General features: G+C 31.1%; 2 protein-coding genes across 2 annotated transcripts in view; one reads left to right on the top strand and one right to left on the bottom strand.

The window, feature by feature from the left end:
- Positions 1-1,654: 1,654 nt before the first annotated feature.
- On the top strand, positions 1,655-6,466 carry LOC106460142 (alcohol dehydrogenase class-3-like; the record flags this gene model as incomplete). The annotated part of the gene is made up of 5 exons (XM_013919824.2): positions 1,655-1,871; positions 3,194-3,324; positions 3,899-4,034; positions 4,192-4,330; positions 6,050-6,466. Coding segments are annotated over 5 exons (648 nt in total), but the record flags the coding sequence as incomplete, so codon positions are not given.
- A 224-nt stretch (positions 6,467-6,690) lies between these two features.
- LOC106460144 (nucleolin-like) overlaps positions 6,691-16,661 on the bottom strand; it is a 28,881-nt gene continuing 18,910 nt past the window's right edge. The window contains exons 5-8 of the mRNA XM_013919826.2: positions 14,694-14,826; positions 13,609-13,881; positions 7,896-8,047; positions 6,691-6,853 (exon numbers count right to left, since the gene is read on the bottom strand). Of these exons, the coding sequence (XP_013775280.1) occupies positions 6,789-6,853; positions 7,896-8,047; positions 13,609-13,881; positions 14,694-14,826 (623 nt within the window). The 3' untranslated portion in view covers positions 6,691-6,788. The remainder of the gene's footprint in view (positions 6,854-7,895; positions 8,048-13,608; positions 13,882-14,693; positions 14,827-16,661) is intronic.

Genomic DNA, 16,661 nt, shown 5'->3' with positions numbered 1-16,661 from the left:
AATTCGAATCAATGCCTGAAATACGAGAAGCATCTTAACTTCTCTGTTCTGCTGGTTATCTGTGAGATACCACAACTGCATATGTTACATATTAGTTTATGTTTAAATTTGTAGTACGTATATCCAACAATGTATACGATATTGTTCAGGATATCTTAATTTAAAGAAAAATTCATACTAACGTTCATTAACAGTATTAAATGGCGAACATCTTGCCATGCTGTTATTCAACTTAAAACACATCCAGATATTGCCAGTTTATTCCATATTACTACGTGCCATAATATTTCCTCTAACTGCAGGTGGTCCTATACACTTTAATTGAAAAAATATACAAATCAGCATTGCCTTCATTTTTATACATCTAGCCTGGGCACATGTGATTTTCATGAAGCAAAAAATGGCTTTCAATAATAAATTTCGGATCATTTTGAAACTTCTTCATTCCTAGCATGTACAGCTGCAGCTGTTTATCTGGATCTGTTCTGGCAACTGACAAATTAATACTAGGATACGAAGGTAGTTTAGAAAATAATTTTGGATAAGCACCATGAGCTAATTTTACTTTGCTTTTGGAACATTAATGTTTCATTTTTATTATAAATACACCAATGCGAATAATGAATCTTTCTTCAAAGTATTTTTGCAAATACCACCGTCATTAGTTGTTGTGATTTTCAGTACTTTCTTGGAACTTTTCGAAGCTACAGTTGATTCTTTTCTTCTTCCTTTGAACAACTAAACGCTGACACATATGTCGTACTATTTTCAATCCTCTTACTCCTTGGAACACAACACTTTCTGGTCATCATTACATTACATAACACTGCTGATAGGCTTAGCTAAGTTTGCCTGGAATTTAAAAATTTTATTCCTAACATATAATATTCATCCAAATCAAATAATGTACATCGAGATATACTATTCCCCGTTATGAGTTTTCCTTTTTCCAAACTTGATTTCGATTATTAAAGCAATACTGAATCTGTGGTTATGATGGTCCATAGCAAGGAACATTAATTTTAATTGAGTTTCACAGCCCATTTTGTACTGGATATTGACCGAGGAGTGATTAATTTTCCGTGGATGAACTAATATTCCACATTAACACACCAATGGTCTTACGCTTCTTTGCCACGTTACTCACAAGCACAATGAATTTGGATATGAGTAGATGGGCTGAAGAGTATTGGACAATTACAATAACATAGGACATTCATATTGTTTGTTTGTTCATTTGAAGTTAAGCACAAAGCTACACAATGGACTATCTGTGCTCTGCCCACCACGGGTATCGAAACCCGGTTTCTAGCATTGTAAGTCTGCAGATATACCGCTTTGCCAACGGGGGCAGGACATTTAGTAACAATACTTCCGCGAAGATCTGGAATCTCCCTTCCTCCTAGTATCTTTATTCAAAATTATTGTCTCTGACAACAGTTTACCTACATAACCCGATGCATCAGTTGCACATGTAAACCGTGTGAAACCGGCCTATTAATAGTTAGGTGTGTGGAATCCCAGTACTTTCTATAAGGTAGCATTGTTTTCCAGAGTCATTAAAGAGTATTTTTAAACCGTTTAAATATTGTTGTTCTCCTTCTTTGTATTTTGTAAGAATTATCACTTCAATGTTCAAAATTATATATTCCAGGTAAATCCAACTGCTCCAATGAAAGAAATTTGCTTATTTGGTTGTGGCTTTAGTACAGGTTACGGTGCTGCAGTCAATGCTGCCAAAGTGAAAGCTGGGTCGACCACGGCCGTTTGGGGTCTGGGTTGTATAGGGCTGGCTACTGTTGTTGGATGCAAAGATAGTGGCGCCAGCCGGATCATTGGTATCGACATTAACCCTGATAAGTTTAAGATAGGTATGTGAAAACTTCCCAGAAACCATTCTAAAATAAAAGTAAAAAATAATTTTCAGAGCGAGAGTTTTTAGTACTAGATTATGTTGGTGTTTACTTTTTTACAAAAATACCTAAACATTGTTAGATTATGAAAGAACAAATGCCAAAAAATAAATAAAAAAATACAAAGAATATTAATAGTGTTGTGAGGCAGGAACCAACAGTGAAAAATGTTTACTGCTGGGATAGTAATAACCGATGAAAAATACACACCAGCAATAGATAATTACAAAAGAAGCAAAGGTTACAATGACTACCTGTCAAACCTTTGAAGGGCCTGTTCAGCAAGTAATTTTCATTAAATGTCTGATTCTCATTGACGTACACTCTAGTAAAGTTGGTAACCGTATGAATAAGTTTGACCTTGTTTCAGTTAATGCAACGATCGGTAAAAAAAAAAAGTTATACACAATCGCGGAACCCCAACATTTTTCCTTTATTAAGAACGAGCATGACATGGACTGGTGGTTAGGTTGCTCGACTCGCAATCTGCGCATTGCGGGATGAAAGCACGTCACCGAGCATGCCCTCTCAGCTGGGGGGGGGGGGTTTATAATGAGATAGTCAATGTTCTTTGGTAATGAGTAGCCTAAGAATTGGAGGTGGGCGGTATTGATTAGCTGTCTTTCCTCTATTCTATCATTTTATAATTAGGTAGGTTTAGTGCAAATAGCATTAGAGTATTTTACATGAAAATTTTACAAACATACAATTATTAACAGCTTTTTTTGTGTTCCCTGATACGAATTTTTCTCCTATATATGATGAGCTACATTTATTACATTCAGTTTCTGATACTATCGATTTTCTCCAAAATCAATCCTCTATCTTTGGTGTAACGAGATTCCTTCTTAATGAAGAACAGGATTTATAAGCTACTTGGATCCCAGCTGAACTTGTGATCGAAACGTCGTATCTGTTCTTAAAACAAATCTTACTTACTGTAAAAACTTTAACTTGTAATAAATATACTTAATCAGTAAGTAAACTAAAATATTAATGGCTTGTAAATGTTTTTAGTCTTATTTCTTCGCCTCCGTAGATACTTGTATGTAAATATTCAATAATACTATTGTTTAATTTTATTGTTATTCTCACTTCACACGATTAGAACAGTATTTCAATTTTGTATTTTCTAATGTGTTCAAACTATCATTATTTTCTCTTTCTTGATTACTACCTAAGTAGAAGGTCAGAAAGTTACACGGCCATATTTATATATGTGTCTGTATTTCTCTGTAATAAAGATATGATAAGTTAGAAACAATAACTTATTTTTACAGCTAAACAGTTTGGATGTACAGACTGCTTGAACCCAGCAGATTTTGATCGACCCATTGAGGAGGTTTTAAAAGAGATGACTGACGGCGGTCTTGACTTCACGTTCGAATGCATTGGAAATGTAGATACCATGGTAAATTTCAATTATCTTATTTAAAACGCCAACCAGTTACATCCTTTGAAGTAAATTCAAAGTTTTAGTGTGAATGATCGTATGGATCTTATTCATCGAGTTTAAAGTAAAATAGACCATTATAATAAATTAGCAGATAGAAATTCCGAGTTTTCGGATATTCGCGCCAAGGTACTAAAGGGCTATCTGCAATATATGTTTCGCGGTAATTGGTCGCGAATGCAGAAACTCCAGATCCATAGCTTAGTACGATAGCTATTAGGGTACGCTCGTCCCCTCCCTCCACCAGGAGTTGTCATTCGATGAATAAGCCAGCAAATAACTTTAAATAAAATAAAATTAATAACTGAATTTTAAAAATATTAATGTGAAGTCGAGGTCATTTTTAACTGTGTGAACGTTGAGAAATTCTCATCACCTCTTTGCAAGTTTAAATCAAACCTTTAGCATTTATCGTTTATCGCAGGGTCTTATAAAGTTAATTATCAATACAGTATATGAAAAACGTAGTAAAGGATTTTCAGAACCTGTTTCAAAAGTCAATGTTTAATCGCTAATTTATTATTTGTTACAGACAGCAGCTCTGGAGGCGAGTCACCCTGTTTGGGGGGTGACAATGATTGTTGGAATAGCTTCTGGTGATGCACAGTTATCGTTTCCACCTTATAAGTTGTTGATGGGCAGAACCTTGATGGGAACCCTTTTTGGAGGTAATATAACATTAGTTTATATACTACATTCGTGTCTACAAGTTTTTATGAAAATGCACAATGGTTTCATTTGTCTCTATAAACATACGTACACGGATATGGTCAGTATTAAAGAAAAGGAGTTAAATATAAAAGTATTGTATTTCCAATATTCCAGGATACAGAGGTGTAGCGGAAATCCCACGAATGGTAGATCGCTACTTGGAGGGAAAGCTCCCAGTATCAGACTTTATAACACACACCTTGCCGTTAGAAGAAATCAACAGGGCTTTTGACTTAATGATCGATGGCAAATCGTAAGTGCATTTTCAACATGATTTCATTATAAAGTTTAAATCTAATAGTTATGTCAGTTGACTCATCATAATTAAACGTAATGTATAGATACTGCATTGTACATAGAATTTAAGTTGGTTTCAATGTATTTTTAGTGTATCATTCAAACAACTCATTGGTAGGATGCTTGTTCCCCTGTTTATACAGAACATTACACACTGGACAAAACGTGAATATTTGTTACATAATACAAATTACTTCATCGATAATTATTTTGTGTAGTTACATAATTAACGATCAATTAATTAAAACATCTTTATGGTTGACGAGATAAATCGGGAAAGGAATGCGGAAATATGATATTACATTACGAGTGAGAGACTTTCGTGGTTTATTATTACACAAGTTAAAACTAACATCGAAGGATTAGGTTACTAATTTCATAATTTATTCTATATCTATCACTATCAAGCAAGAGGAAAATTACTTAATTTTTTGGACGCGCATCCTTTATCATAATATTCCCATTTTAGTAGACTGAGAAATAAATGGTTCAATTAACCGAAACCAGAGACATCTATTGTCAACAGAGACAGACAACTATAATTCTATGCCTTATATCGCTTGGCAACTTCGCAAAGATGCGGATGGAACAGTGGAATAAGCGTTGGATGAAAAAAATAGAAGAATATCAAATAGAAACCAGACAACTAAGTTATTTTAAAGGTAACTTCAGTTTGTTTAACACATTTTTTTGCTCTTTCACATAAGAAATTGGATTTAAATAATTATCAAAAAAGTCAAAACAGAAATGACAAATAAAAATGGAAGGTTTAGAAATAGAGAACCCAGCCCTAACATAAACTTTGAAGATCATATTTTTATTTCAAGTAATAAATCGAACATTGCTGCTATATTAGTGACAGCACATGTTTTTGCATGGATATTTTTTTTCGAGGGGTGGTCTTTTATCACAGATATAAATACCTTTAGTAGTTGTGTTGCAACTTTATTAATTTTTGTGGCCAAAATTGTAATCATCTAAATAATTTTTGTAGTTGGCATATCTAACAGTAAATTTAATACAAACAAGTCAATCAACGACTCAAATTATATATATATATACATATATAAGATAAAACAGCGACCTCTATCGTTTGAATCTATGTGAAGATTTTAAGTATAACTTACCAGTAACATTCTTTCTCCCCTAAATGAACAATTCATAGTATAAAAGGACCACATAACTTTTCTCTATTAAATAAAAAAGAGTAACATTCTTTTTTACCACAAGTTTCAGTTCTTTACAAGTTCAAGTGCTCATCGGATATCCCGTCCAAGGAATTATGAGAGCGAAGAAAAAAATACCACAAGAACTATTTTTTTCATATATTTTTTGCACTAATATCAAAAGGTATTGATTACGAAATGCGCTTTGCGTGACGAGGCTGTGATATATTGCAGCTGCCCCTATTTTTAAAAGGCGAAGCTGTTTCATGTCCCCCCCCCCCTTTTTTGTTTTAAATAAACTGAATTACAAAACACGTGACTTTCTAAAGTTGCCAATACACATCTCTGCCGAAACTTCAGCGTTTACTGATGAGAAATACTAGAAACATGTCAGTATTAGCATCAATATGGAACTTCCTTTTGTAGAACAGTTGATAAAATATAAGGAAATCTGTTGTAGAGTAAATGTAGACAACTTTTTGTACTTATTTCATTATCTTGTTTTTTAGGATCCGCAGTGTTATCCAATACTAAAAACATGTAACAGACCTTGTACTGTTGTAGTCTCCTTGAAAATGAAAAGCAGACTAGAGAGCCCATGTGTTCTACATGAATTTCTAATGCTTTAATATTTTCTTGAATAAAATTTTAAACATGGTGATTAAATAAACTATCAAGTAAAACATGTTGAAACAAAATGATGTACTGTAAAATGTAAAAAAAAATAAAACAGGTCTCAGCTAAAAATATTCTTGGATGTGTGTTAAATTGATATATCAGAATACATTCTGTTACAAAACATGCTAGAAACATGTTTTTTATACTGACATTAGAAGATTAAATCTTATATCTAACTAGTACAGTTTTTGTGGCCACACATATATTCAAATAGCAATCTTACTTGAGTGAGAACTTAGTCTTAAAAATTATTGATACACATGTGCTCTGAACATAATGATCTTGGCAATACTCTGTACCTGTCCAGGTGTTAATCATGCTGTAAACTCAATAAGACTTCTTAAACTAGTTATATAAAATGCAACAAATAGCTTGTAAAAGTTATTTTATGCAAAATTGAAACTTTCACTACAAAAACTTCAATACTCAGGTGGTTATTAAAGATATAAAATCTGGAACTCTGGTCAGACAATTGGAGAGTGTATAAGAAACTTTATTGACTTGCCACTTTTTCTCATAAATAATGAGATTGTATTACATAAAACAAACAGAAAATAAATCTAGTTTCATTTACTCATCACTATCACTCTCATACTCTTCTTCCTTCTGGTTCTCGGATTTTTGTTTTTTCTGAACTGTAAAGTAAATAATAGAAAACATTAACTCAAAGAAGTGAAATAATATTTGTAAATCTTGTTTCTGCTCTTAAAATCTAGGGCGTGTCTCAATGACAGTCTATACATCATTGATATTTAGCATTGAAGTGTGAAAAGAAAATCTTTGAATGTTAGAAACTTGGCTCCAAATTCACAAGTTGTTCAGAATCTCTCTTATTCATACACAATTAATGGTATAAATCCCAAAAAACTTCAACTGATAACACCTTTGTAAAAATCATATTAACATTAGTAGTTATGGTTACAGTTGATCTTGGATTAAAAGTTATGCTACTGACAGCAATGAAGCTAGAGCTTCAGGGTTAGTAACAAATAATTAATTAGGTAGGAGTTATTCAACACAGGAAAATATAACCTGCATTCAAACATCTATACAACTTGCTTACATTTGTAACAGCAGTGATGTGCACAAGGGGTTGGCGGGGAAGGGCTCAAGCCACTGCCTTTCTGCCCCTAAAAGTCATGCCTGATTCCACACCTTTCTTGCTGCAAGTTATTAGGGTGGGTGGTGGGTGGGATTTCAATTTTAAAATGAATGGTACACATGTAGATCTTAACAGAAAGAAAATAATTACGATATACTTATATATGATATATGTTTAGTTTTTGCTAAGTATTTATGATGCCAACTAAATATAGCAAAGGATGATGTTGCTTATTATGTCTTTCTGTACAAGTAGCAATTCATGGTCTCTAGTCTCTCCTGCCTCCCTCCCAAAGTCATGCCTTATAATGTTTGAAAAGTGCTCTTTTAATGTCCTCTGCATGTTTCTGTGCAACAATAACAAAACGGAAATAGAAAAATGTTCATAATACTGCTTTAAGTTATGAAAGTGCTACCTTACTAAGATGTCTAAAATGCTACCAAGTTTTAGGACCATCAAAACTATGACACAAGAAAAGAATGCAGTACTAACAAACCTAGACCACAGTTATTATATTCCAGTAACCTATGCTAAAACTTAAACAATTTCATCACAGTTAGAAAATGCATACATACACTTTTTCCTCTTTTTTGTTTTTGATTGGTTGGTTTGGATTTTAAGATGGGCAAAAAGCACCACAAGAATGTTCCCTTTCATCTTCAGATTATCACTTTTTTTAAATGCCTCTGCTGCTGCCTCTTCAGTCTCAAACTTCACATATGCTTCCCTATGAACACAGAAAACACCATTAGTTATTTAAAATGATCTGTGAAAAGAGTAATAATTTATGTCCATGTGATATAATGTACCAATATTAATGAGTTTTCACACCCCTCACTGCTGCTTATAATTGCAATATGGACTAATATAGTTTACTTTCTTCAACACCATAATGCTTAGTGTAGAAGTGGTTTTTAACAAAAATAGGCTAACAAAACAAACAATTTATAATAACTATACTGCTGAGGTAATGTTTATTATGACACTGCATGAAAGACTTTTCTTTTAAAAGAGAAACTATTATTCACATATAACAAACAGTTAAAAAACTAACTTATAATTTATTATACTTCATTGTTGTTTTAGTGATAGATTTTTAAGGTGTTTATAGAAAATGAAAGCTAGACCTAAATGTATTTAAACGTGTATCACGGAAAATAAAAATTCTACTTTATTGTTATACAAAACCAAGCCATAGAAGCAATATTCAATATCTTTAAGAAAATAACAAAAAATGACAGTAGCTTATTTCAGTTTTCTATAAACCCAAACAATGCTAACATATCTTGGAATTTTTTTCAAAATTTGCTTTAATGTACACATTTCAATGTATATACAGTTAGACTGAATGGAAATTTTGCCACAGAAAAACTAATATTTAACATAATATTACTGAACTCTTTTGTCTTAGAAAGTGCACTAAGTTCTGTCTGCAACTTTGTGGCAAATAAATCACATGTTATTGTGTCTAGTGCTTTAAATTATTTTAAAATGATAGATACAATAACGTGTAACATATTTTAGCACAAAGTAGCTAAGTGAATTTCATGTTGAGACAACCGTTAGGTAAGATAATGAATATAATTATCAGACAGGACCTTAACATTGTTTTTTAACTCTTATTAAGAACTCATTTGAGAGGTGTGATAGTTTTCTGGTCAAAGCAGCTTGGAAAGTTTCATGTGTATTTCTGAATACTGGTGAGAAGAACAGTTACTGAATATGTAAATATGTGCATTGATTTAGCTTTAGCTTTTTCATAGTTTTATAAACTAGCTTCTAACTGAAGCCATAGATGTTTTCATTTTCACAAATGGCAATCTAACAGAAGTTAAAAATTGGCATGAATCATGAAAATTAGCAAGTAATAAACACTGTATGGTGAATTAAACTAGAAAGAAAATGGAGAAAAGTAAAGCAACATACATCAAATAAAACAATCTTCAATAAAATAAAATTGTAGGTTTATTTTTTCTGAAACATTATAAACAGGATGAGGCAACTCATCATCATCAGGTGTAGTACTAACATAAAAAAAGGACCAATAACATTCAAATGCCCATAAAAAATACAAAAACAAAAAATTTGTTGGTATGCATGGACCTAATGAACCTCCATACCAATTTTGGTGAAGATCCATCCACATCCTGCAAAGTAGTTACATGGACGTACAACAGACAGTACTATTATATCTTTTGCATGTGCTTCAATACTTTTTTGAATTGCCTCTTAATTTTTGTATTTTTTACCACTACTTCGCCCCCTGTTGATGGATCTTCAGTAAAATTGGCATGAAGGTTTGTTGGATCCATACAAATTTGCAGTTTCACATTTTTTTTAATAATTATATCAATATTCTTGTTTTATAGCATATGACATACCTAAAATGAAAGGAAAGAAACAATCTGTGTTTTTTGAGCAAACAATTTTTCTGTATATTTTATAAGGATTGGTTTCATAACTACATTATGAATAATCTTGCCTATCATACCTTTTTAAAAATGGGTTTCGCCTCAATCTTTTGGTTATAACTGGTTAAAGATTTATTAACTACCATTGACTTTACTTATATTTAATACTAAACCTGTCTTGACAACAAAAATGCCAAACATATCTAACAGTTCCTGAGAAGTCAAGAAGCATTTGACTCGAAGGTGGTACAATAATAGCCACGAGCAAGTATCCTTAAAAGCTTTTATTAATCACATGATTAATATAATTAGACTTTTGATGGTTTCTGCTTCTCACGATCAAAAACTAACACAATGGAACTTTTTACCCGTTATAAATACAAATCTACGGCCTACTATTTGCTGACAACTATGGGTGGAATGATTCATCGAAGATCGAGGCAACAAGATCTTTCGTACAAAGATTCAATACACAATTAACAACTTATGCATCATAATACAGCAAGAATTAGTTCCATGATTCTATGGTCATATGTAAATTGTATGTGAATGTATCCTATTATGCTATGTGTAGTGTGTAGCATGGCAACTTCTGAAATTCAAGTTCAAGAACTGCCATCAGCAGCAAGCCTGATACAAGTGAAACTTACAAACCTAAAATTCAGAGCCCTTCAGGAATGTTGAATGAAACTTGACAAACAAAATATCATGTGCAAACAAACATAAAACACACTAGGAATCAAATGAACATGTCAGTACACATACACCAGCATCATGCAGGGTTCTGTTAAGCCAAAGAAACCTGGCAAGATACAGTTAATTTGTTTTGGTAACTGCTTTAATTGCAAGCAAGTGGCACATTCTTTATTGGTAAATAAATGTACTTCTATTGAAATGTTTGTGTGATCAAAATATTTAACTATTATTTTTAAGTCATTTGGTGGTGGGGGCTTCATGAATATGATTTGTGCATTGCAATAAATATCATATAAGCTAAGTGTACTGTCTCACTCCTGCTGACTATAGCTGGGCAATTAACTCATTTAACCCCTTGTATATGGGCTCAAACTTGTAACCATGAAGTTATACATACTATAACTCTGAATTTACTAAGTGTAACTTCACAAAATCTGGCAAGCTTTTAATAAACATTACAACTCTGTTGTACATAAAAAATAAATTTTTGTAATAAATTATTTTTACTAAAGATTTGTTTGTAAATTAACAAAGTCTTTATTTAGTGAGTTGGAGTGAAAGATGATTTTCACGTTAAGAACAAAAACACTTCTTTCCATTATACAGTTTTGATATTTTATTTACATAACCTACAGAACCTCCTAAATCAATATTGTTTCTTTTATCTGCTATTTTCTCTACCCTAACATTAACTGGTGCAAAATTAGCAATGTAGGGTAAAATGAAAAGTTGAAAAATACGAAATAAACCTAAATGAACTTTTTTTACTTTCTATAATGATTGCATATTGTTATGGACAATTACAACTATTTTTTCTTATAGCCAAAGGTAACATACTTTTCAAATTTGGGTTCATTTAGATTTATTGCTTTAGAGCTGTACTTAGATCTTCGTAGAGTATACCAAGAGACATTTATCACAGCTAGACAGCTTTGTGTAAATAACAAATAAGTTACAAGCATGTCACACCAAATTAAAATCATGCCTCAAGAATGTGCACATGTTATGAATAGATTATCAGGAGTAATATTTCCATTTAATTTTTCTCATTTATCTCAACAAGTTTCCAACTTTTATAACAATAAATAACACAAGAAATTTAATACTTATGCGGGATTCTTATCTTTTTCCCATCAGAATAGTGAAGCACTGTAAGTCTACTTTTTTTGAACAATTTTGTTCTACAGTATTATTTTTATTTCAAATATGCAATTTAGAACAGAAAATAATCATGTACAGAAACAGAATGTCCTAAAAGTACTATAAATGGGTTAAAAAAAATTCAATTAGTTGGTCAGGCCAAACCGAGGCCAAATATTTCCAAACCTGTTGCCTGAACAAATTAGCCTTGTAACAAATTCCATAAAACAGAACCTTCTCTTTTTATTTGTTATACATAATCAAATAGCAAGTGTCAGAGAGAATTACTGACATTTTTGAAAGACAAGATGTGATAAGAGGGGAATAGCATATGGGTCTGACTTTGTTGTTCATATCTCAGTAAAGCAAGAAGTTTGAAGGCTATGAATATATATATTATGGCTTAGAAATTTCTGTCAAACTCAGATCATATAGGGGTAAAAAGAAAATTAAAATTGGGCAAATCAGAGCAAAAAAGTGTCAGGCGATTCAAAGAAGTGAAGACTGAGTATTTAAACATTTTCTTTTAAAGTTCAGAAATTAAAACTTAGGTAAACTCTGTAAAAAGGTTGTGACAACTATACTCTGACATACTTATGCTCATAGGGTTAATAAATATAATCAATTACCTAAGAGCATTGATTAGTCTCAAGAAACAATCAGTTATTATTGTTTTTGATTATCATAACTATCCAGTAATTTACAATTAACCCTGTGCATAACAGTGAGTCAATATTCTTTTTCTAAGCATTACTTTCAAAATCTAATTAAACATTATTATTAATGTATATTAATAAACTTGACACCAAAACATAGTTTATAATTCAGTTTTATATTATCTAAATTTTAATTCCTTAGCTTCATAAGGAAATATTTAAATAAATTTTCAATCTTCACTTCTTTTTGTCACAACTTATCTAGCCTCCATTTTCTCCTTTTTATATTTTCCTTGCTTCTTTATATGGCTTTCAGAGTGTCTAATGAATTAGAAATAAAAATGTGAACCTCACATTCTTGATTTGATGAGATATATTTTTATTCAACCCACAAGTGAAGCTCCTCCAATCACCATAGCTTTAAACAAATTTATCTACACTCCTTAATTGATGGATGTGTTTATAACCAATAGAAAAGTCAGATTTAAAGTACAGGTCCTTTACACTAATTTGTCTAGTTAGCAAGTTTTGCAGTTTGCAAGAAAATTTTGTGTGTGTGTTGAGTAAGTTGTTGCTCCAAGCAATAATGGAATTTTTTAACATTTATAGCTTAGTTAGAAAGCCAGATAAATCACAGTCATTTTGGGACATTCTATTTTTAGTGCTTGGTATATTTCGTGTTCTAAAATGCAATTTGAAAGCTACGTGAATTATACTTTGGACAAAAGAAGATTTACTAAACCACAGCACAGAAGTGCAAATGCCTTCAAAGCTAAAGGAAGTGCCAGATTTCGCTTATATATTTTTTAAAAAAAAGTAGCTGAAGTGTAAAAAAAGTAGAAACTTCATAGGTTAGATAACAAAAACTTAAATAAAAAAACATTTCTCATGATAGTCACTTGTGGAGAGCACACAGTTTGGAGCTTGCATTATGTAACCTGATCATTTGTTTACCTTAGGCTCTCCCATTGGAAAATTTATTGCGTTTCAAGTACTGAGAGAAATTTCAAAATACAATAAAACTATAAAATTAAATGAAAGCTGAGAATGTTAGTTGTCTGTTACAATCTGCAGTCATTCCGGTAAAAACAAAAAGTATTTTTTATTTTATCTCATACTTTTTAACTTTTCATTTCACTGTAAATTGATAATTGTTCTACAGTTAATGTTAGGCTAAACAAAATAAGAGATAAAGCTTTACCAACATAAAATTCCTGGTAATCATTTAGGAAGTTCTAGTTATGTTTTTTGTCATCATGTGAGAACAATCCATTAGTTGAATATGATCAATTAACAAGTCCGACAAATAATCGATTAGCAAGTTTTGCTAATTGCCCAGCTCTTCTACTTACTACAAGCCAATATGATAATAAAAATACATTTACCTGAAATGACCATCTTTTGCAGGTTTCTGAAATTTAATTTCTGAAGAACGTGGGTAAAATTCACCCAAATCTTCTAATGTCGTACTTGGATCTATATTGGTAATGAACAAAACTTTCTTATCTACATCCCAATTTTGATGAGAGGGTTTATGTGTTAAGCTTTTTTCTCCAGTGTAATCAACAAATATTTGCTTTCCTCGAACTGTTTTCTTCTTTAATTTCTCAAAATTCTCTTCTGATTTTTCTTCACTATTAAACTCCACAAATGCAAACCTGAAGATGAAAAACAGAATAAACACACTTGAATTAATGTCCTTTGTGGCAGGAAGCTTTAGAAATTATCTTACATTCTGAATTACAGGGAAAAATGAGTTATTTCCAGGTAAGATAATGTTCTCCAATACACTGAGGGAATAAAACAACATTATACATATCTAAGATAAGTTCAAGTTATTTAAACATATAAAAAAACAGTCTTTATTCTGGTTTCTTATTTCAATATGAGATCAACTTTGTTGGTTATTTTCACTTTTCAGTTATATATAATATACTTTAAAGAAAGAAGGAGATCTACAGAAACATTTAATGCTTCAATAATTTTATAATATCAGCACTTAAAGAAGAATAACTTTGCATTTCAAAATATAAAAAAACAAGATTCTGATTTAAATAATAAACCCATTTTTTAACCAATTCAAAATATTTGTATTAGTTCTTTACAAGTTTGTTTTAAACATATACATTAAGTCAACTCTACAGGATGAATTTGAGAGAGAGAATTTTTCTTGATTTTACTATAGAAGAAGCTGGTATAAACCAACAAAACACAAATTAGTCGACTTGGATGATGTATAACAATCCAGTTTTGTTGTCTCAATTACCATTTAAAAAAGAAATTTCTAACTAATGTAATGAGGTAATTTACCACTGGTACAACTAATATTTGTACATGTTAAAAAGATGAAAAAAAAATGTTAAAAAAATTGACACGACTTTTTGGGTCAAATTTTCTGAATGAATCACTAACACATTGCAGAAAACCCCCGAAGAATAATAAATAAACCAACACCAATAAACATACTTACACATTTTTATTCTTCCTTTTCTTTTTGATAGGAATTCGACAAGTCACAATGTCTGGGGAGAGAGCTTTTACTTCTGCAACTGTTACATCTTCAGGTAGCATTCTAATAAACAAAGTCCGAGAATTTCTTTCTTCTGAAATTGTATTAATATTAAAAGATGAAAATTATTGCCATAAGAAAATATTAGGTAATGTAAGAGTTACCTTTTTAACTCAGAGATTTAAAATTGACACAATGATTAGAGACAAAAAACAAATAAACAGAGCTACAAGCTACATTGTGAAATAGTACTGGACCAACAGAAAAATATCAGAAATAAAAGTACATTTCTGACTTTTAATGAATATATAATTGACAAAAATCATACTACTTTTTTTTGAATACAAATCCTACTCTCATACTTTTGGTATTAATATGATAATTAGTATGCCCAAATTGTACTGGCTGATATCTTTGAATACTACTTGCTTTCTTGATAGTGTAAATATATGCCTAACTTAACACACTCCCACACAATTTAAAAACATTTCAGCTTTCATGTAATAATATAAAAATACAAGTAGTTTATATTTACGTTACTTTGAAAAATTATATCACATTCTTTGGCACAAAAGAAGTGGACAATGCTGGAATAAATGTTTGCATTAACCTGCTGGTGACTTGAACAAGTAGTTTTAATTACAATTTATCAAGGATTTTCAAAAAATAAATGAAATCTACCAGTTTAGTCAAATTGGAACAAGTGTACCACTATGCCAATTCAGTCAATATGTGCACATTACTATCAATTCAGCCAGTTTTGAACAAACACAATATATTAATTTCTCATTGTATTAGATAAATATATTTTAAGTACTCTTTAACAACAAGTAAAAAATAATAATTTACTATTTTTGCCAGTGTTACAATAAATTAATTTTTCAATTTAAAGAATTCAAAATTAGGAAGTACATTATACTATTTACTAGACTATAAAACATTTCTATACAAAATCCAACTTTGTTTACCAGCAAATACACCATAAATATTTCAACTAATACTGGTAATACCTAACCTCTTATGTGGTTTAAAATGAATATTTAAAATATTTTTTTGTCAAACTAGCTAGCATGAAGATTACAGAAGACTTGGTAAGATACATAAAATTCCCCATTTCCTTTTTACTTAAAGTTTCATCTCCAGTTAAAAAAAAATCATTATACAGAAAATAACTGTTAATGAATTTTGAATAAAAAAGGGCATGTAGAAACACCACTACAGTAATCACAAGAGTGACCAATTTCATTCACATACAACAAATTATAAAAAACACAAACCTGCAAGATTTTAAAGTCACCACTGTGTTACTGAAGTTTCCAAACTTATCATTCTAGGTTATACAAAACATTAACTCAGGACTGTTACAAAAAAGCTATACAACCTTCTCTTCATGTCATTACCACAAAACCATGTGTAAATGGAGTAAAAACTAACATAATATACACAAATCATAGCCTATGGCTGGAATGTACGGATATTTGAATAGTAAATAAGTAGAACTTGGTGGGTGGAGTACAACAACACTATATATATATCAATCCCTATCAACAGAGACAGAAATTACTTTGATCTTCATCAATTTGGATCAATAAAAAAAACCAAGAAAACTTGAAAGTCAAACCAACATAAATAGACAAATTCACATTGATAAGTATTACAACTTTTAGAGAACATTTTGATAATTACTGTCAACTCAGGTCTTGAAAAAAAAATCCTCTCTTTGTCACTACCATTTCCAACTTCAGACATATTAGCCAAGTTTCCAAGCCAATGAAATCACAGGCAAATCTTACACTATAGTATGTATATAAAAGCTTTATTGATGTATACAGTAAAACCCTGTTAACCATTTTAAGATGGGTCATGGGTGAAAGGCCATGTCATTTCGTTTGATGACTCGCATGACTCAAAATTTTATTGTATTGCTAT

This window comes from Limulus polyphemus, unplaced genomic scaffold (assembly GCF_000517525.1).
Source record: "Limulus polyphemus unplaced genomic scaffold, Limulus_polyphemus-2.1.2 Scaffold717, whole genome shotgun sequence".
NCBI lineage: Eukaryota > Metazoa > Arthropoda > Merostomata > Xiphosura > Limulidae > Limulus > Limulus polyphemus.
The sequence above is the reverse complement of the archived record's forward strand: the minus strand, read 5'-3'. Positions and strand labels throughout refer to the sequence as shown.